This window comes from Cryptomeria japonica, chromosome 3, assembly GCF_030272615.1.
Source record: "Cryptomeria japonica chromosome 3, Sugi_1.0, whole genome shotgun sequence".
Lineage (NCBI taxonomy): Eukaryota > Viridiplantae > Streptophyta > Pinopsida > Cupressales > Cupressaceae > Cryptomeria > Cryptomeria japonica.
In genome coordinates, this window is record NC_081407.1 from 809,226,478 (window position 1) to 809,249,838 (window position 23,361).

At 35.5% G+C, this 23,361-nt stretch overlaps 1 protein-coding gene across 2 annotated transcripts in view; it reads right to left on the reverse strand.

Moving 5' to 3' along the window:
- The window catches only part of LOC131054346 (probable polyribonucleotide nucleotidyltransferase 1, chloroplastic), a 264,974-nt gene that overhangs the window by 51,175 nt on the left and 190,438 nt on the right, over positions 1-23,361 (reverse strand). For both annotated transcript variants that reach the window (XM_059218603.1, XM_059218602.1), the window contains 5 exons: positions 15,874-15,966; positions 15,287-15,465; positions 14,844-15,027; positions 14,644-14,691; positions 14,201-14,273 (listed from right to left, as the gene is read on the reverse strand). In XM_059218603.1, coding sequence (XP_059074586.1) covers positions 14,201-14,273; positions 14,644-14,691; positions 14,844-15,027; positions 15,287-15,465; positions 15,874-15,966 — 577 coding nt within the window. The remainder of the gene's footprint in view (positions 1-14,200; positions 14,274-14,643; positions 14,692-14,843; positions 15,028-15,286; positions 15,466-15,873; positions 15,967-23,361) is intronic.

A 23,361-nucleotide genomic window follows, 5' to 3' on the forward strand; every position in this document is an offset into this window, starting at 1 on the left:
CTTGAAAACACCTATCATTCAACCTTGATTGATTAAGTTTAGAGATTGTACAGACAAAGACATGGAAATTTGCAAATACAGGTTGAGAAAATTTCAATTTCATCAGGAGAACAAGCATGGATAAGGGGTTCAAACAAGTCTTGAAGTGAATCTAGACCTTCATCACTTTGAATAGTTCAAAGCCTAAAGAGAAAGGAAGCTTCATTAAGCCTCAATCAAACCTCCATATTCCCAAATTTTCACCAAATTTGCTAAAATTAAGACATTTGGGGAGGTTAGATCAAATTCGCATGAATTAAGGCCATTACAATTGAATTAATTAATTTTTAAAGCCTTAAAGCAAATATAAAATCCACCTTGGAGGCCTTGAAATTAATTTTAAAATTTTAAAAATAAAAGGTGAGTGCTCAAGTTCATTTCTTTGCTTTTACAAGCAAGTCGGCTCTTTCCAAAGGGAATTTTATTTGTTTTATTGCTAAAAGACCTAGGTCGGCCTCATGGTTAATTAGGGTGAGCGCCCTATTTAAGGGAGATGCTTTGTGGTGAATTCAAATCATTCATTCATTCCTTCTTATGCGAATTTAGAAGAGCAGATTGGAGGAGCGAAATCTAGCAGATTGGAGGCGAATTTCTTACTAAGTTGGAGGCTAAATTTCTAGAATTCCTTGCTAAGTGTTGGAGGCTAGTGAAGGTGAAGCTCTTTTGAAGGCTGATTGAGGCATAATTCATCCAAAGGAAGACCAGAAATTCAATCCTTATCCAGCAAAATCTGATCTTCTTTCTTCATTTTTCCAAGGTTGATAGTTAAGCTTTCAAAGAAGGAGGTATGAAGAATCAAATTTTTGAAGTTCTTATTCAAGACTTGTTTTGATTTCATAGCAATCTTTTAAAGTCTAAGTCTTGAAAAATCTAATTTTCATTCATAATTAATTTGAAACTTTAGAATTTCTGGATTTATCATGTCATGTTCAAATTAATGTTTTGGAATCATTCCCTTTGAAAGGTCGTAGATCCTATGCTATAAGATATTATACTCAAAGATTAACTTTAATCTTTTGTGTAGGCATCAAATGACGACCCCCCCAAAGCCAGAAGATCAACTACTTGGCAGACCCTTATCAAAGAAGATCAAGTCAGGACAAGGACGATCTCCTCCAGTCCAGCATCATTAAGGATGACTTCTCCATCTATCTTCCAGTCCAACATTTGAAGGAAGGCATCACCAAATTGGCATCAACCAAGTGTTTGACAAGGTGGCATCCCAGTCATCACTCCTCCATTCGGATTGGTCCACCTCAGCATGTCCAGATTCAATGTCCCTGGCTCATTAAAGATGGCACAAACTTCGATGTACCTACCTCGTCTATCCATTGGTCGAATATTCCAGAGAAGACATGTGTCCAAATAATGCAATTATTTCATTGGTCAAAATTGAGTTTGTTGTAACAAACCCTAATTAGGGTTTTTATTTTAAAATCTCGGCCATTGATCTCAAATTGATCTTAGCCATTGAATTGTATTGAGGGCACTATATAAGCCCTGGCTCCTCATTTGTAAAGGCTAATAGTTAGTCAGAGAATAGTTAGTAAATAGTTGATAGTAGGTGAATAGTTAGCTAATAGTGAATAGTCAGTTGATAGAATAGCAATTAGAGTAGAATAGCAAGAGAAGGCAAAGATTGTTGCCAAGATGTTGCTGTAAAAAACTTGTAAAACTTCATTGAAGAAATGGTGAAATCTATGGGTCGATTCAACAATTTGCATGGTCTTTATACTTCTCAGAATTGATTTCATGTTATTAGATGAGCGGAAGTAATGTGTTTGATTGATGGTGAAATTTGTATATCCATACTACTAGCAGTTTGTTGATTGCAGACTTGCCTTGTGTAGTCAACTGGAATTGTTCAACTTAAGCTTAACTTCAATTGTCACTTCTTCACTGATATGCATCAGCCTGATGGTGTCTATGCCTGTAGCGATGATCTGAACATCATAAAGCTTTTCCTCCGAAGATCGCACTAACCTTGTGGAGATGGTCCTGGGATGTCAAAACAAGACTTAGTTAGAATTTCATCAAAGGTTATTCATTGCTCCTACATTCTTAGTGTCAGAATTAGATCCTTTCCTCGCCCTAATCCTTTTTTCCTTTTTTCAAAAATCTAGGCTAGTGAAATCTTGTGATTCCAACAAATCAGACGTTCAGTCATCAAGTGTAAGTCCCCTTGTGATTCCAGCAAAATCACATCATACCACAAAGAGATTATCCACGAGTAGAGATCCTACATTACAAAACCTTGGAGCTTCTCCGATTGATCCTTCTGCAATATCTTCAACATTCAGAAGCTTTACTCAAGAGAGGATAAGGTACCTTTAGGTATTTTATTCTGTGTTTGGTCGTGTACAAAATACACGTCAACAGGGCTCTAAAATCTCCTGAATTGTTCCTACACCCATGTTCGTGTGCCCTTCGTTGATCCACCCATTGTCTACCTAGTCCCAATCAATTGAACCACCAATTCTTCTCTAGCCTATCCTATTGATGGTCGTCCTCTCAATCTGCTTCTCTGATTCCATAAAGTCGTTTGCCATTGTTTATTGCCTTCAACTTTGGGTGGAACTCTCCATAAGCCCTCAATCTATGTTGTTCTTACCCCTCAAAGAATCATGGCTCCACAATCTATAAATCCATGTATGTCTAATCCACCCAAACGCCGCTTCTCCTCTCCATTTTGCTACATAAAATAAGTTTATCCCATAGCACAGTTATTGTAGCTGGATATTATATATTGCAGAGTGCTGCTTTGCGAGTTGATTGGCTGTAGCAGCAGAAGTGGATGTTACCAAAGAATATATTAATCTACATATCAATCTTCAGCGGCAGACCTTGGGTTGCTATCTATGAAAGGATATAACTATGCAGTTGTAAAGGCTATCAATTTTTTGAATAAAGTCGGATATAATCTCCTAATTTCTGCAATAATTATTGTTAAATACCTACGTAACCTGGGGATGCGTCCTCGGGCTAAAATCCCCAGTCCCCGTATCGAGGACGGCAGGGCCGTCCCCAAAATTGCAAAATTTGTGGGAAATGTGCCGAAAACTTGGGGACGGCAGTGATTCTCAAAGGGGACGTCCCCCCATCCCCTAACCATCTCAGGGATGGCCAGCCATCCCCCTTTTCCCAGCACATTTAAAAAAAAAAAGACTCAAATGCTCAAAGAAAACATAGTTTTAATTTTATTATAGGTCTGCAAAACTGGATTTTCACTAATATGATGGGTAAACATGTCTAAATCACTTCCAAAAGCACTTAGAAATAATGAGCAGCAGCCTGGTAATAAACTTCACAAACACTTAGAACTTGGTAGTGCCTAAAAAAGTGGTTGCAGGTCTGCAAAATTGGACTTTTCACAAATATGAAAGGTAAACAGATCTGAATCATAGCCAAAAGAACTCAGAAATATGAAGAACAGCTTGGTATAGAATTTCACAAACACCCAAAACTTTGTAGTGCATAAAGAAACAATGAACACTATCAATAATAGAAATGGAACACTATCAAAATATCCTCCAACCAGAAAGAAACAATGAACTACATGCAAACAAATGTTGGCATATTGACAATGCATTTTCAATTATGAATGCATATTGAGTATTGACAATGAATTCTGAATTATGAATGCATATTGACTATTGACAATAAATTTTGAACACAAATGTGGTATGTTAAGGTTCTATAATGTACATATACCTGCTTTATCCATGTTTTCATATGAATATAATGTATATATACATGCTTTATCTATTTTTCATACGAACATTTAAAATTTTCCCTATATTTTATATAGCCCCCCCCCCCCCCCAAACCGTCCCCAAAATTGGCAAAAAAATTTTGCCATCCCGGAAACTAATTCTGCTGTCCCCTACTATCTCCATCCCAGAAACTTGGCATAACATAATTAAATACCAGTTCTGGTTCTATTTAAAATTCTGAATATTTTCAGATATTAAAATGATGCAAACTTTTGGATATTATATTTCCTCAAATCTGTGCATATCAATAAGTTTCATAAATACTTATGGCACTGCAGTATGAAAAACAATCAGCAAACTTTCATTAAAAATTCCAGTTTGAAATTATCCAAAGATGATGCATGCAAACCGTTTGATCTAATGCCAATCTTCTAAACCATTGAGAAAAAGTCTAGTTGGAGCCAAAGGGCATTTAATGGCAAAGTCCATGTTGTAGGCACCTAAATGGTGCTGAGTTCAAATCTTCTACAATACAAAAAAAGGTCCAGTTTGCATGAAAATAGTCCAAGGTTCTTAGACACAAGAAGAACATCCTCAAAATGATAAATAAGTTCTTTGTGGGATTCTTATGTGATAAATTCATCAATATTTTAGTGGAGACTGTGCATACACCTGCATCAATGTTTTTTCAGTTCCAACAATTTTGGTCAAGCTATAGAGTTCATCGTTAGGGAATGAAGTCTATGAGTGCAATAAAGGGTAAAAATGTGTTCGTTTAACTTGCAGTAAGGGCTCACTTGGGACCCCATGTAATATATTTATTTGCATCAAGACCGCATGGCATCTCATGTCTAGGCATTATTTTGAGGGCCTCCTAGTTGAGTTTGTTACATTATTCTTTTAAAATTCCTTCACAAGATGCATATGGAAGAATTTCTTGAAGCCATTTATTAGTTAACCAAATTTCCAATTAGAAAACAAAGATGAATGTCAACACCTACAAAAGATTTTGCTATTTTTCTTACAGAAAAGTTTCAATATGAGGAAGAACACCGTTGCAATAATAAATCTAATATTATTCTTCTAAGAATCTAATCAATTCTATTAATATCTGTTCCTACTAATCCTTAAGGTGCCTGTTCTTGGCCTCATATGTATGAGCAATACCTTTTAGAGAGCACGCTAGATAGAACAGAATTTTTATGACAATCTGTAATTGGAAGTAGTAAAAATTATTGGATGCAATTTTAGGTAAACTTGGCTGTACATGTAATGTCCCCACCTTTTTAGCATCTCAGTGGAGTTCTTAGCCTTTACATTCTCCGAAGGCTAAGTGGAGAAATAAGGAGAAATTGATTAAATTAATTTCTTATTAAGTCATTAAATAAATTAAAATAAAAAAAGGTGACTTTATATTTAATTAATTTAATTAAAAGTGACTTAAGTGATCTATTTAAATATTTTAATGTTATTATAAAGTTATAAAGTAACTTTATAATAATAAAGTCACTTTAATATTATAATGTGTGAATATGTCTTTAATCCCACATTGGCCAAGAAAGTGTTCGAGCTCTCATAAGAAAGAATAAAAAGGGACTTAAGAGCTCATTTTATATCATCCATCCAGAGAATTGATATTTGTTGTTATGAACTTGGGAGAAGAAGCCAAGGGTTTCTGATTCAGTCAGCCATTGGAGAGCGACAATTCTTCAGTGTTGCAACCATTTGAGGTGGTGAAATATCCATTGAATTTGGCATTTCAGGAGAGCTTCATTCTGGAGTTCTATTTGGGCTTTAAAAAGAAGGGAAGACATCTAGGGTATGCAGATTTTCGAATATATATCAATTGCAGACCTACAGTTTCATTTGGCAGCCATTAAAAATCAGAATTGAAGCAATCATTTCAAGATACAATTGCTGCTACAGTACCCGCGCTACAGTAGACGCTACAGTACTCGCGCTACAGTAATCCGTGAATAGTGAAACGCTACAGTGGCGTGAATAGTGACGTGCTACAGTACTAAGAAATCAGGCATTTAATTGGCAAATTATTCGTAGCTACAGCAGGAACGTGTTTAATTGGCAGTCCATTGAAGAGTGGAGACCATCATTTGTAGCAAGCATTTTACATATCAGGTTCTCTAATTTTGCTGTCATAAGTTTTGGAAATTACATGTTATACCTTTGTAACTATTTGGTGTGAGAATAACTAATAAAAACTTCATTATGCTGCTGCCAAATAATTTCTAGTTTGCATGCCAAGTGTTTGATGATTTGTCAAGTAGCTGTAGTTGTTATTTTTAGTTACTTATATGCATCAAAATCAATTGGCATATCATTTCTATGACATTGTTAGTCAATCTTTCATGGTTAGAGGCATTCAAAACATTAATTGCAGTGTACAAGACCCAAACAATACAAACAGAAAACTCATAACAGCAAGTACAGACTTTGCAAGACAAGTGTTTGACAAAATTCCCAAGGGTAGAAATCAATGATTTAAGGGCAAAGTTAGTAAGGGTTCTTACAGTACATGACTTATCGATGAACATGATTCTCAGTCACCCCCATAGAAAAGAGCTATGACCAGCAAAAACTTGCAAATAATTATAGTTTCCATGTTTGACACCATTTAAATGCTTTGAATTGCATGCTGATAAAATAATAGAAGTAAATGTTATGTAAACTAGGGTTGATGAGACTATTGGGTATTTTGTCATTGATGTCAAATGTTGATGATCAAGGTTGTATGAGTGCTTGTCAAGTTGCTGATTATTCATTAGATTTTCATCAATTGTTCAGTTGAGCTGCCTGCTTGAGCTGCTTGAGTTATTTGCCTACTTGCTTGAGCTACTTGCCTATTTCCTTCATGGTTGAGCTTCTTGCTTGTCTCGTTGAGCTACCTGGTTGTCTGGTTGAGCTAATTGGTTGTGTGGTTGAGCTTTTTAGGTGTCAGCTTGAGCTGCTTGCCTGTCTAAGTCAGCTGCTTGCTTGCCTATATTTGTGCCAAATCAGATTGACCGATCACCAGTTGAATATTCAATAATATGGTGATCTAGATTAAATATTCTTTTCATGGTTTCAGACAACACGTGTGTGATGGGTTGTTACACATGTGGATGGTGTGAGTGTCATTTTTAGAAAATATGCTTACATAGTCTATATTAATAAGTTGATCATTTGAATATTGTTTTTTTCTAAATAACGGTTTTCAAAACATGGAAGTTCTGTTCAATTTTTGGTCATGTGCATTAAATGGAGTTGCCTATATGCGATTGAATATAAGGCTTAGCAATTAAAAATATTGACACTATTTTGGGTGTATTCTCTTTTTAAGCACGTGAGGTGTACTGCATGAAAAAGTAGGAGAAAGAAAAAGTTTGAGCTATATATGTTGAGCATTTTTTGAGAATTTAAATAAAAAAGGATGAAAGAGGCATTTTTTTTATGGGTCTGTAGTATGCAGCATATAGTTTAGAATATAGTATTGGAGAGTACGATGCTACAGTCAATCGGGAAAAAACTGAGATAGTGTGCAGCATATAATTCAGAAAAGTATCATGCAAAATCAGGTACAATACAGAGTATGATCGAGCATAACTTCTAAGATGTCAAGCAATATCATCGAGTATATGAAGCTTATATTGAAGAAATACATATTGGAGCTTTTTACATGGTTACAATAGTGCTGTTATGAAGTTCATTTATAAGGTTTCAAAATTTTTATTAGAACTTGAGGTCGGTGTGTCAGCTGAACAAACTTGGTGCTCTCCGTGAGTTGGTGCTCACTTGTGTAATTTGGATTGGTGCCCATTTTGTTAATGAAACTTTTGGTGTGCCGTGGTTTTTTACTTGAAAGGGTTTTCCAAGAGAAATCTGGAGTTTGTGTCTTGATATTTTCTCTCTTTGTTTTATTTGGTTTCAATTTTTTAAAAGATTAAAATACTGATTCACCCAGCTCCCCCGCCCCCGCCCTCTACCCTGCCCCCTCTCAATATTTTCTGTGTGCTTTTCAGAGACTACAATTCATAAACACAGACTCAATAGATCAAAAATTTCTAGCTTGGAAAAAAATCAGTAGAACTCAGCAACTTAGAGCTACAATAAAGCTACAAAATGTATTAGATAAGTTGGCATGGGTTTGGGGGCAGTACCTTCAATAAGATCCATGGGGAGCACCTCTAGTGTGTTCCCTATCACAGTATGCATAGGCTAAAGGTGTTGAGCTCCCACCACCAAGCCCAAATGAAGACCTTCAAAGCACACAAACCTCCATGGTGCACGCCTTCTTTATAATTTTTGATAAGGCAATAGACAATGTATTTTTACTCCAATTAACACAAGAATACTCAAATGCTAGAAAATTGTATTTTTTCAATGTTTACGCCATGTTTTGGCACATTTTTTTTGCTGCATTAGGTTTCTTATTCCACATCCAGCAAGTTGCATGGACCAACTTTGCTGACTTTTGGCAAGCTCTTGCCGAGTTTGCTGCTCTGAATCACCAAAAACTGGTCAACACAGACACAAAAGTTTCCCCTGTGAGTACTCAGCTGCCCAAAACCTCGTGAGTACTTGGTAACTTTATATACTATGGATGAGGTTACACACCAAAGTAGATGCTAGAACCCAAACATCAAACTCTAATTAAATTTCCACTTCATGCAAGCACAACATAAAATTTTCCTAGAGCAAATTCTAGAACAATATCTAGAAACATGAGGTACAAAAATTATTCAATGCATTATGAGTTATACAGAGAAATGCATGACTTATCGAGCAACGTCCCTCCTCAACAATGAAGCTAGGCATGATAAGGCTCCACACGAAATCAAGCACTAGACCCATAGATCCACCGCCAACTAGATCTCCACTATCAAAGCAAGTAACCCATCAAATCTTCTGCACATATCATGAACTAAGTATTAAACATGAATAAAACCATACATGTAACATGGAAATGCCATGTATAAGACAATACACATGGTATATGCAAGGCCTTGTGATAAATTGGCTCAGCATCCATGCCCCTATGCTATGGCTAATGAAACAAAGTGGCCTTCATTGTGCACTAGGCAACTTTTACATCATGTAACATACAAATGCTATAGTGGTTGCTATGGCTAATGAAGCAAAGTGGCCTTCATTGTGCACTAAGCAACTTTTACATCATGTAACATACAAATGCTATAGTGGTTGGCATTAACATCAAAGAAGATCTAGGGATAACCATCAACTATATGACAATTACTCATGTTGCAAATACAACACAGATGTGCTCAATCTTTCTCCAGTTCCCCTTCTAGACATTGACATCCTAGGGCTTATGGACTTGGCATTTAGAAACACAACATTCTCAACTGGCTATACCAAAATGGTTCCTATTTGAGCATCTATGGATGCCAACATGCTCTGAAGTTGTTCCAATGACATCACAATTGCCTCTATTGAAAAAATTCTGCCCCTGGCTAAAAAAATAACATTGTGGGCAGATGCATAAACCAATAAAAATAATAACTCACAAAAGCTTACCTAAAATCTGACAACTAAAAGAATACATAAAAAACCGCATTTTGTTTTAATTGTAATATGTTCTACCTTCCTACATAATGAAGCATTAGCTGATCTTTCCATGAGCAATTATGGGTTTGCCACAATTGTGGATGTTAAGAGCTTTAAACTATTATGCTTAGTAATGTTGGTGTTGGAAATAAGCCAGACCCGGACTGACGATGGACTGGTCCAAGAGGAGCCAGTAGCTCAGTGGTAGAGCACTCCAGCAGCGTATGGAAGGTCCTAGGTTCAAGTCCTAGCTGGTCCATGTCTCATCATGGTATCATAGCTAGGTCCAGGCTAGGGGCCCCAAGCACACAAGAGGTGTGGCTTAAGGGGGGGTGTTGGTGTTGGAAATAAGCCACATCCGGACCGACGATGGACTAGTCCAAGAGGGGCCAGTAGCTCAGTGGTAGAGCACTCCAGCAGCGTATGGAAGGTCCTAGGTTCGAGTCCTAGCTGGTCCATGTCTCAACAAGTAATTGGTAAAAAATTAGATAGATTGTTATTTACAAATGATCAAACGATCATTAAATAATTTACAAGAGAATGATGTTTCTAAATAATAATAAAACACCCAGACTCCCCCAGACATAATAAATAATGATTAAACGATCATTAAATAATAGAACAACCAAACTCCCCCCCATTATCAGACCTAAGAGTAATAATAGAACAACCAAACTCTTTTTCTACCAAGGCCTTAAAATTCTGAAATACAGGAAACACATTTGACTTTTGTCTAAGAGAGTACACCCACATTTTATGACTGAAATCATCAACAAAAAGCAAAAAATACCTGCACCCAGTAACAAAAGGAGTATTCATTGGACCACATACATCAGCATGGACCAACTGTAGTATCTTAGAGGCTCGCCATGAGTCACCATCTTTGAATGGTGTCCTGTGCTACTTCCTAGCCTGACAAGCTTAACAAACTCGCTGATTTTGAGTTTGAATTTCAGGTAGGCCATGTACTAAATCTTCCCAAACAAGCTGAGCAAGGTAGTGAATGTTCAGGTGACCATATCGTTGATGCCATAGACTGGTGATAGAGGATGATTTAGCTGCGAAAGCATGCTCAAGAGAATCACCCGTATCCATAAGTCGGTAAAGACCATGATCCTCAATGCCAACAGCTACAGTAATGCGAGATGCATGATCAACAATCGAACACTTGTGAGCACTGAATATCACATCAAGTTGAGGAGAATGCCACATGATCTGACCCACAGAGAGAAGGTTTAGTTCCATGCCAAGAACGTAGCATACATTGAGGAATATGAGAGCCTCTCTCACCTAAGTGTATCTGAATGTTGCCCTTCCCGACAACGGTATACTCTTCACCTCCTCCAAAAATGATTGAATCGGTATAAGGAGAGAATTTTGTAAACCAATCATGCCTATGAGTGAAATGCCAAGAAGCACCAAAATCTATATACTAAGCAGAAGACTTCACATGGTTTGCAGGTCTTTTATCCAAAAGGCATAAAAGGCAGACTCTTTCTGCTTTGTGTGCTCAACGACATTGGCTTTAGGCTAAGACCCCCCTTCTTCTGCAGTTCAGAAGCTATTCGATTGCGACAATCCTTGATCATATGGCCATATTTATGACAATAGTTGCATTGAACCTTCTTCTTCTTTGAACCATCCTAAGACTGACTGGAGCCCTTCTGCTGAGATGACTGAGAGGACTGAGATTTTCCTTTATCCTTGTGAAAGGAATTGGTTGCAATGGCTTGTTTTGAGGAGGACGAAGTGGCATCGCTACCTGTTAATGTAATAGTGTCGGTCGTCTCCTTCATGGCCGACATAGTCAACTAAATTGTCTAAGTGGCTTATCAGCCTTAGACAATTTAGCTATATCGATTTACCTTTATTTATTAATTACATGTTAATCCTACCATCCTTGATAATAAAATCAGGAGCATATTAACACTCTAACATAAGACATGTTGATTGATATATAAATCGTCACTTATGAAAAGGTATGTTGTTAAAAGGAAAAACCGACTTTCTTGAGGAGCCGTGATGGTTGGAGGAACCTGTGTTCGGGTATATGTATGAGTTGCTTTTGTCTCTCAAAGGCATCGATAATACTCATCTACATTATACTTAGCATATAGTGTATTCCCTAGCAGATTGAGTTATCTTCTACAGCAGTCCGATTCATTCCTCCAATAGATTGTACTCATATGCAAGCAGATCATATTAACTATCATTCTTCAGCAATTGGAAATATATAAGCAGATCATGTTCATTGAATCTAGTAGGTTAAAGAGCATTCATCCTACAGCAAGAAGAATCGGATCCAACATACATTTAGCAGATCGAGTTCATAACTGAATTCTACAATTCGATTATTATATCACCTTGTGTGATATATTGTTGTGTGCATAAAGCTTCAAGTAGTGAAGCCATTCTGTGTAAATCATATTCAAACTTGATTAAATATAACTAAGAATTTTGTGGTTGGGTTTTTCACCTTCATAAGGAAGGTTTTCCCAAGGTATCTTGGTGTTCATACTATTCATTGTGGTGAATTTTATTTCTGCTATAATCTGATCACTTAAATTTAACACTACCAAACTGTTGTTTCCAACAATCCTGCTACAAAAGTTTGGTGCACAACTCTGGAAATTTCAGATCAACATTCGTAGACGTAATAGTGAGAGTTTCTATAAACTTCTCATAGGATTTTGGTAGACTTTTCAGAGTTATGACTACCATATCCTCTTCCTCCATTTTCCGACGAATAGCTTCGAGTTGATACCAAATGTCCTTATTCTTCGTAAGATGCTCTTGTAAAGACACTCGTTCATCCATCATGATGGAGAACAACTGGTTCTTCAAGAAGAACACTCGACTTTTTTCAGATGTCTCATGCAACTCTTTCAAATGCTTCCGGATTTTTGATGCTGATTTGCCGGAAGGAATTTGAGGTAATTGGTCATCTATGACAGAGAGCTTGAGAAGCATGACAACTTCTCGATTTCGATCATCAAACTTGCCCTGATCTGCTTCGGCTGTGATAGGACGAGACTTTTTTCCCAAAAGAAGATCATCAAGGTGGCGATATTTGAAGATTGTCAGCATACGCTACTTCTAGATGTTATAATTCTTGCCATTAAATCTTTGACTACCATCCAACATTAAATTGGTTAATGATGCCATTTTGCATGTTTCCCAATGCACGAAAAAACGAGAAATCTGAAAAGGCATAAAACTGAAACAGAGGCAAAATCAGGTATAGACTTCGAAAAAGATGAAGTATGGCTGGCACGAATCCCAAGGTAAAAAATCAGCAGACCCAAAAAATTTCGCCAAAGAACCAAAAAAAAGAGAAAAACCCACAAGGAATCTGCTGTCAAAAATCAATTTCGGCAAAAATCTGAGGATTTTGTGCAAACCCTAGCCGAAATTCGACACAGGTCGAAAGAGGCGAAAAAACCACAGATTAAGTGCCATAGAAAAAAAGGGTTTAAAACCCTAGTTGTCACCCGAATAAGATGTTTCGGAAAAAAATATCCCGCATAGATAGGTCGTGCACAGGTGCACGAAATCTGCAAAAAAAATGTGGTTGCAGAGAAATTACAGGGCAAAAGAGAATCCAGGTCGTGCGGTAAACAAAGGCCGTGAAAAAACGCAGGTCGAGGGCAAAAATCGCGGCATCGAAGGAGAAATTAAGTCGTGTCATCCAGACGCAATTTATAGGCCATGAAAAATCACGTCAAAAAAGAAAAACGTGACACGATTTTATTAAAACTCGCCCAAAAACCATGAACACGCGGGGTGGAGGTCACGCAAGAAGAAATCGCATACAGAAAAAAACGGAAGGTCAGGGCCAAATAGAAAGACGCGAAATCGCGTCGCCTCGTGTTGGGTTGTAGAAAAATGGCGCACTATAGAAAAGAAATGTCCACCAGGAAAAAATGTAGATTCGAAGATCCCTCGATCTGGAAATTCGATTTTTTTCTCAAAAACAGAACGAATAAATTTGTTTCAAATTCTAAAAATTTCATTCAAAATTTTTGAAACAAATTTTTTTTTTAAATAGGATATTACTCTCAGTAATTGGTAAAAAATTAGATAGATCATTAAATAATTTACAAGAGAACAATGTTTCTAAATAAGAAACAATCATAAATAGAAAGAATCTAAAATTACAATATTTACATAATTGACAATTAAATAATAATAAATAATATTATTCTAATATAAACTGGGTGTTACAATATATAACCACCATTAACCAATCCATATAAGTAACTGAAAAAAAAGTGCAGATTGAAAACCATGTTGATGTGCTACTGTTGTCAAGATTCCAACTCTTGAAATAGAATTATTACTAGATTTCTCGTGTAGGGCAAGCATTGCTTATAATATATTCTATTTGTAAGTCAAAAACAATACAACTAGCTTGATTATTTAACAAACTTGTGTGAGACATTGATACAGGTATAACTAAATTCCTCTTCCTTTTCCAAGGAAACATACATTGTGGTGCCATTCTGGCAATTTTTGTTCCATTTACCAATTGAAAAGACAGAATGCACTACATGATCTTTCTTGATAAGATCTAGCTTAATAATACAAACATATATAGTTACTTCCTTGGCTTATATTTCTTAAATTTTCTTATGAAAAAATAAAACAGACAACACTTAGAAAAATTTTATTATATTGACAACACCCACCTTTTATAATGATAGCCATTGGTTTTCATATATTTGGGGGCTATTAACTTCCATTACAAAAAAAAGTAAGAAATAGTTCATTAATTTAATTCATATAATTCTATTAAAGTGTATGCATTCTCAACAATGGTGAAAACCACTGGACGTTTAGAAAAGTATCTGAACTGTGAAATAATATTTCAAACATGTAAATCATACCAAGAATATGGCATATTCCCTTTCTTCCTTGGGCAAGAGCTTGCTTCATAATTGGTACTGTAATCCCTATCATCTGCAATATCAAATAAAATTAGAGGAGTGCATATTAGAAAGAGAAAATCTAACACTTTGGTCTTTACAATGAAATAAAACTGAAATTTTAAACGAAAACTGGTTCAGCAATATCTGTACACATGGAAATGTGACCAGATCTAGGTTAAATTTCAGACCATCTTTCTATAGAAGCATCTATCTAATTAGAAGGATATGACAAGTATCTCAATAGCACTGTTGCAAAAGATTCTGCAACTTATAATGCTTATAACTATCCAGCCATTCTTTTGAGGTATATTGCATGCAAACAAAAATATAATAATTGTTCCTTTCAAGTCGAGATGATGTATTGATAATTCACACATTAAATAGGATATAAGCATTGTAACCTTTAAGTCCATTTGAAATGCTGTGATACCCGTCTCATTACCAGCAACCTGCAAAACTAAAGATCCAAATGTTAGCTGTCATATAGCAGTTTCTGAAGGCAATGATATGACAATTAATTGCACATGTAATTAAGTTTACCATTATGTGTTTTATATACCTCTAAATAAAATCAGTAACCAAACCAATTTCTTAAACAAACCTTGAAATCCATATCACCCAAGGCATCTTCAGAGCCAATAATGTCAGAAAGAATGAGTGGTGTACCATCCCCCCCACAGTCTTGAGTGTCAAAAACCATACCCATAGCGATCCCAGCTATAGAGCATTTTAAGGGAACTCCTGCATCTAGTAATGCCAAACAACCTCCACAGACAGAAGCCATGCTGCAGAAGAAAACAATTTATGAACATCATCCCAGAAGGTAATCTAATTAGTTAAACTGCATTTATTAACTCCTAGATTCAGTACTCACAGCAATCCATTCTAGCAGTCATTCTATTTCTAGAGGAAAAGAATTTTGAATGTGAAACTAAGGTCTCCTATTTGATAAGAATATGTATAATGAATAAGTTTTCCATAGTAAACTAATACTTGGATGAGACAATACTAGAATAAACACTGATTTATGATTCAGGAACTAACCTTGAAGAGCCATTGCTCTCTGTTATGGTGCTCTCAACACGGATTACATAAGGAAAATCATCCTCTGAAGGAAGTGCAGGTTCAAGTGCTCTTTCTGCAAGCATTCCATGACCAATTTCCCTTCTGCTAGGACCTCGAATACGTCCCACTTCTCCTACAGCTGATGGTGGAAAAGAGTACTGCCATATCGAGAATTGCAAAACATATTCAATAATTACACATAAATTTATCAATACATTTGTGTACAAGGATTTGAGGAAGAAATTTAGAAAGTAAATTTAATTTTTACTTTGGGACAAAATCTTATTTTTGTAGGACTTTACAAATGGATAATCTCAACCTATATCTACAGGCAATCAATTTATCATAGCAATTCAAAGCACCAATTTTGAACAATAAATAGAGAGAATACATCCATTATGTTGAAGACAAAATAATTAAAAAACACATTCAGGTGAGCTCCCTCATTGATAATTAAATTTTTTTTTGTCTCAGTAATAATGCAATAGCAGTTGTATTTGCACTGTCAATGCATTGAAGATTAAAACATAAACCTAACACAATAAATAAGTCAAAATGATATTTACCTGAAGATAGAATCGCTTTAGCTCATCAACTTCTGTAAGATTATCTAACCTTTGACCCATGTTGCTACCTCCAAGAGTAGTAACTGCCAATGACTACAAGTTTGACAATGCACGTCACTGTGTTATACACTTTCAATTTTACATATTAAAAATCATAATTTAAGAGATCACAGAAATATTCCTTTAAAGTAACCACAGCATTAACCAAATGCTTGTTCATTTGAATGCTACCATCAAATATGTTTGAACCCCAGCACTCTACCAACAGAAAAGAGAGATGTCCCCATGATTGGTTACATGTGGTTCTTTGGCCCCTTAATTTTAGTTTTAAACTTTAACACAGAAGAAAAGTTATGATAAGTTACTGTAAGTGTTACAGCCTTTCGTTATATATACAAAGTATATTAGAAATAAATGAGTACTGATTCTCAAAAATAACTTAAATTTCAAGACTTTCAAGGTTCTCTAGGAGCTGGTGAGGAAGACGAAGGGCCCTCCTCCATTTTCACTCTTGGATGCTCCATTCTTTGCTAAAATCGACTCTGATTAACACGATTTTCCATTCTTGGTCTACTTTGTCCATATTCACTCTCCAAATTTGTCAATTGTCTTGGTTATTGATATGTTTGGTTTGTTTGTGGTGTGTCAAGTTATTGAGGTTTCCTTTTTTATTGGGTTTTATAGGGATTTTACTGTTTTTTTCATACATATTCTTTATGTCTTTTGTTGGAACCATATTGATTCCTCCTACATGTTTATACTTTGGAAATCATAAAAACTTCCAATCTGTTATGCAAACTTAGATTAAGTTATGGATTCCACATTGAATGATAATGATAGCAGCAAATTTAAGGGATGCAGAAAGGATAGTGTTAATGCTGAGGTTAAAACTGGATTCATTATTGACAAGAAATTATACAAAGTTGTCCTTGAAGCCAACAATCTAGATAGTGTATCCAATAATGGCAATGGAAATAACTACAATGTCAAAAATAGATAACCTAGAGAAAGGAAAAAATGGTAAGGCACCTTCCATACCTAGAAAACTGCAAATTTCACCCAAGATATGATTGAGGCTATTAAAAGGGAAAAGGGAAGGCTTAAAAGTATTGTTGCTTTTCATTGTTTGCATAGACAATAATTTTCTTCCCTCCAGAATATTTTTTGATAAATGGATAAAGAACACAGTTGCATGGAGATGCATCTTTGACCCCCTAGGACATGTCTTGGAGACCGAGACAGCTACCGATACCGGAGACCTTGCCTGAGACATCTCCAATTGCTGGAGACTTTCAACCACAGCCTCCTGAAGACTCCTACCGTCTCCCATGCAAAAGGCCCCAACTCCCACACAAATAAAACAAAAATATCTATAAATTAAAAGTTAAAAGCACTGAGAAGCTGGGAAATAAACATACAACAAAAGGGAAAATAGGAGCCAATGCAGGGCAGGAGTCAATGCGAGCTAACAAGACCACAAGTATTTGCCATTTGGCTATTTGCGATTCGATGTGAAACTCAAAAGATATTCATATTTTCTATATTCTTGTTGTTGTTCTTTTAATTCCTTTATCTAGACTTTGTGGTACACACAATAGGGGTGAATTCATTATATCCTTGAAAGTCAGGAATTTTCCTTTGATATATATTTTCTTTCTTCATTCTTGTGAATGTCTATATTCATATTCTCATATATATACTCTATATTCACATTCTCATATATATAATCACATAGAATAGCAAAAGGATTTGCACTGTTGAAAAATTCAACGTGTTGGTTTGGGCCATTGCTTTTGATTTCTTATACACTGTCTATATTCATATTTAATTTTACAAATATACACCTATTTTCAGATTTGCTATAAATTATTAAATTATATTAAAAAAGTTGGCATCTCCAAGTACCCATAGCAATGCCAATAGTAGTACCGGTACTGGTACCACTCTCTGGAGTCTCCAAGTACCTCCGTCTCTGTGCAACCTTGATAAAGAATGTTTGGGAGAAAAAGAAGGGAAGATGTGTCTCTTTTTGTAGAACGTTTCAAAAGAGATTATTCACAATTTTCTTCAAAAACCATAGTATGCAAACAAGAGTACTAAAAAGAGAATTCTAGAACATGGGACGGATGGTGTTCAAGGCCTTTCCTTGGTTGCCTGATTCAAAACCTTGTAAGGCTCTTACTAATTTATCCGCAAGGTAGCTTGATTTAAATAATATTCCCCCCAAATTGTGAGCTTTGATTCCTCAATCCCTTAAGCCTTTGAGAAATGTGTTTCAATCAAGGAAAGAAAAGCTGCCCTTCCTCATCTTAGTGCCAAAGTGTCAATTTCTCCGAAATCATCTATTGACATTTCAAAGATGTTGTTCATCTAAATGGGAATTAAACAATTGATACGTGTGTTGGTTCCCCAACCTGTATTCTAGTAAATCCTAAAGACTAAACTAATCTTATGCTCAAAGTTGTTGGAAGTTAGGCCAACAAATAGGAAACACTTTCAAGCAACCACTAATTCAAGTAACCACACACTCTCACAAGTTATCAACTACATAGTAGCTACTCAAAAATTTTGAAAAAAAACAGCAATAATTGTTTTATACCTCCACATTCAAAATTCTATAAGATAAGATAAATTTATCAATGTCTCACCAAAGACCACAAAGTGGGTCCAAGGGACTGCTAGAAGCAAGAAAGGGGGCCAACCAAAGCAAGGACACCAAATGGCACCCGAAGGAAAGCGACAACAAAACAATAGGAACCAACAAAACAAGACAAGCCACTGAAAGCAGGGAAAGAGGGAGAGGAAGAGGGGAGGGGACCCAAGCCCTCAACCACCACTACAAAGTTTGCACCACAAAGAAGAAACTCAAAACAAAGGGGTAATCCATAGAGCCTGTGGGAGGCCCAGATCACTTCAACAAATAATATAGAAATTTTGAAAAATTAAAATATTCAACAACTCCAACTAAAACTTCACTCGCAAGTATTTTTTTTCCAAGGCATCAACCGTACAATGACCAAAAAATGCATATCCCATACAAGTGTACATCCTACACAGATATATAGAATATTAACTTGGAAATCAACCCAAGTTTGTTGACCAATATGTGTCACCCCTCAGTGTAATTTTAATAGAGATCACCATCTAGTAGTGATAGATATGCAATTTAAATCAGTGATGGACGAATAATTGTGGACAAGATTGCAACAACCAATAACAACTAGCCAATAGTATTGCCACTGAAAACCTAGGTAAGTTTGTAATCCCCCACCATCACAAATAATGGATGCAAGTCAATGTTCTCAAATAGGCCTTAGGCAGTCCCATCAATAGAAACCATTCCAAAACAAAAGTGAGAGCCTAGAATGTGATTACGTGGGCCCCAGAAAAAATGAGGCGCTCAGAAATATAGTGCCTGCTAAAGACAAGCCAAACCCTATCATAGCTAGCGATACAATTAGTCTAGAAATTTCAGCCAAACATGGTCTCAGCAATGGTAATTACAAGGAATGAAGCAACCTATTCTTTTGAATTGTCTCTTGGTAAAACACTCAGACATGTGGATTTCATGGTAAAACGCTCAGACATGTGGGTTCCATGCTAACAATAAGAAAAGAGAACCTTTTAAGTGTGTGGGCCCCAACCAATACACAACACCAGCAAAATAAGGATTTAGATCATACTATTAACAATCCCCTTGTTTAGAAAAAGGTAACAATTACACTTAGGAATAGGCAACGGGGAGGATCATACCAGAAATAGACTGTCACAATACTTGAATTTATGAACTATAATGGAAGGAAACAAGGTATAGTACCCAACGAAGAGGCTTCATACACAGACAAGAACAGGAACACCAAACACACAACAAAATTAGGAAGAACACCCAAAACTTTTAGAATAACATTTTTTGGTGGCAAGATTGCATGAGCCCTTGTCATGTGCCCTTTTTAAAGTTAAGTCATTGAGAGTCCCCTAGCCTATTATTTTATTTTCCATAAGCTAATGAAATGAAGGGAAACAATTTATTAATTTTTCTATCTATATTTATGTTAAATTCATTGAAAACCGACTTATATTTTATTATTAAAAAATGTGTCTCGAAAAGAGGGTCCATTTAATATTACTTTATAAAGATATTTTAAGCCAAGAAAATTATTTTAAAATTAAGAAAGAAGGTTATAAAAGGAGATGTTGGGCATAGAAAAAAAATAAGTCGCCGCATTTGCTGAATTTTTGACTTCAGGTTCGGAATTCGGCGAATCTATAAAAAATAAATAAAATTCGGAAAAGTTCGCTTGAAATTCGTACGCCAAAATGAACTGTTTTTGTTTGTCCGCCATTGAAGCTGTTTTGTTGTCAATTCAGCCGCTATTCCTATGTCGTGAGGCCCTGACCAGCTGCCATTATTCCCGTGCCCAGCCGGTGCTATTCACATCTTTATCCAGAGCGTCCTTCAGCCTCATCTGTCTAGTGTTGGGGGGGCATTGAACCGACGCTACTCTCTCGCAGGTCTATTGCATTCTCGGTTCATCTGATCGGGCAATGCTAGTCCATCTGACGCAGCGGGAAGGAATAGACGGGGAAGGGCCTTATTCATAGTAGGGTTGTGTGAGACCCTACCCAGCTGCAACTATTCCCCTCGCATTCCCCTCGGGTTCGCAATGCACTGTTTCCCTCCACAGTACAGTTTTTCGATTGGGATTTTTGTTGTCTTTTTAGGATTTTTTTTCCTTCCTTACCTTAAGATTAATGTTATTTTAATATGCTTGTTAGTTATTAGTTATCAATATTAAATAGATTTAAATTTATTTATTGTTTTATAATTTTGATTTATATTAAATTTTTATTAAAAAATAATCTATATTTAATTGCTTATTATTTTAATTTATTTTTAATTTGTTTATAATGATTTCAAAAGTTATCAATATTGAATAGATTTAAATTTATTTATTGTTTTCTATTTTTAATTTATATTAAATTTTTATTAAAATTAATATTTAGTATATTTAATTGATTATTATTTTAATTTATTTTTAATTTGTTTATAAGGATTTTAAATCTATTTTGCTATCTTAAATGATAATTTATGGGATATATTACTTATATTTAAATAAAAAATTATATAAGGCGAATTTAATGTTGAATTGTTTTTCCAAATTTTTTGCCTTTGCTGAACTTCATCCGAATTTTATGGTTGCTGAACTCAAACTCATATTCGAACGCGGTGACTTAGGAAAAAAGTATTCACTTTATAAAACCAAATTCTTTGTTTTCTAAAATTGAACTTTGCTCACCTTATTGCCCAAGGACAAAAACCCTCCGATCTTGAGTGGTGATTTCTTTCAATGATAACTATTGTGCTAAAGGTTTGAAGATTGTTTCCAAAACCAGTTTGGCTTGAAGGTATTTTCCAGTTGTGTGAAGTTGCAAATCAAGTTTCATTTTTGGTGTGGGTATATTTACTGCTTTATTTAAATATCCCAAGGTATTATATGTTATTACTTATTCTCTACTAGGGGGGAAATCTTATTTTCTCTACTAGGGGGGAAATCTTATTTTTTCCAAGAGAATAGTGTTGATTATGAGCTTGAAATGATAATTCGATGTTGTAATTAATTAAGGAGAGGAATACTCCTTGTATATAAAATTACAAGATGATCTTTCCATAATGGAAACAATCGAGAATAGAAACATGAAAGACAGAAAGGAAACTTCCTAAAACTAGCTAAAGATGAAAGACATAAACGGAAGTTTCTAAATACTAACTAAATGACTAAGATGATCATTATATCGATATTACAATATTAATTTAATAACCTCCCTTAATGATCATTCTTAACTACCCTTCAAAAGATGTGATATAATTTGCAGGTCATTTGGCCATGAATGCCTAGAAAGCTGCCCCATTTTCCTCAAAACGCTCTTTTGAGACCCCCTTAGTTATGCAAAACTTTGAATATGACCAACATGAAGTTAGGTAGCCATCCCTCACTTTGTCCAGAGACACCAAGATCAACTTCTCAAAACTCACACCAAAAACTCATGATGTTTTTTTTGGAAAAAAAATTAAAAACCCTAAAAACAGCAACACCATTCATGTTTTTTTGTGGAAAATTCAGAAAAACCTCCAGCAGAGAAAGAACCCACAATGTTTGTGTAAAAAATTGTGCAAAAAACAAACAGAGAAACCACAATTTTTTAAAAAGAAAATCGTGCAAAATGCTCCATGATTATTTGTGGAGAAAAATCAGAAAACCCATCCAGAACTTTTAAAGAGAAAATCATACAAAACCTCCCAATCTGTTCAAAAGCTTTACTCACAGCCATCACTAGTAAACGGAATTAAAACTCCCTAATTTTTGTGGAAAAAAATCAAGTAAAACCCTTCCATAGTTTTTTGTGGAAAAAAATCAGAAAACCCATGAATTTTTTTTACTGAAAAAATTTGCCAAAAAAGAGCCTAAGCTCTAATACGATTGAGAATAGAAACACGAAAGACAAAAAAGAAACTTCTTAAAACTAACTAAAGGCGAAAGACATAAATGAAAATTTCTAAATACTAACTAAATGACTAAGATGACCATTATATCCATATTACAATATTAAGCTCTCATACCATTTATAAACACCTGATTACATCCTTCTATATACTCTATCAAACTATAGTAAAGTCCCTCATTATTTATATGTTGCCCCACAAATTTTTTAGGTGAATTGCAGCCACTTGAAATTACCGAGGTGGGTCATGGCTTTTATTACTTAGTCGTACCTCTTAATACCCACCGTAGCTCTTAAGGGAGGCGCTGTGTCAAAAAGGTATGAAGATTTCAAATTATTATCTGCTGTGACCTCAAATGGCAGCCAACAAATAGACAAATTTGTCTCTTTGCCAGCTGCTGTCCCTTCTCAAATTGTCATACCTTGTCTTTAGCTAGGCAGGTTCATTTGTTCATATTGCTATTCATATTTGCTGCACCTTCTACATCAACCATACAGTTTGGAGGAGGTGCTACAGCAATAAATATCTGGTACTTTCTTTAATTCAGATTTATCTTTTGGCATATTATCAGGGTTATTATGAAAATTATCTCTAATGATTAAAATTTAAATTATATTTCAGAAGGGTGTTATAAATAAAAAAATTGTGTTTGTTGCCAGCATTAATGATTTAATGTTTTAACATGTAATTCTGTTAGGTTCTCCAACTAAGTAGTTTCAGTCTTTGAAATTGCTTGCAATATTGAGTTGTGTAACTTGCCACCAAGCATAATAGTTTAATATCATTCTTATCAATTCACCGTATGCTCTCGCCCCACCCATTTCAGGATTCAGTGATCAAAAGGTGTTAAGGGCTTATGCATAATCATTGCGTAATTGTTAAAAAAATATAGTTGGGTACCTTACAGCCTTGGATGTTCATGCAGCATGTCTGATCAGTTGATGATGCACATACTGGATGCAAGTGCAGACGAAATTTGGTGAAGT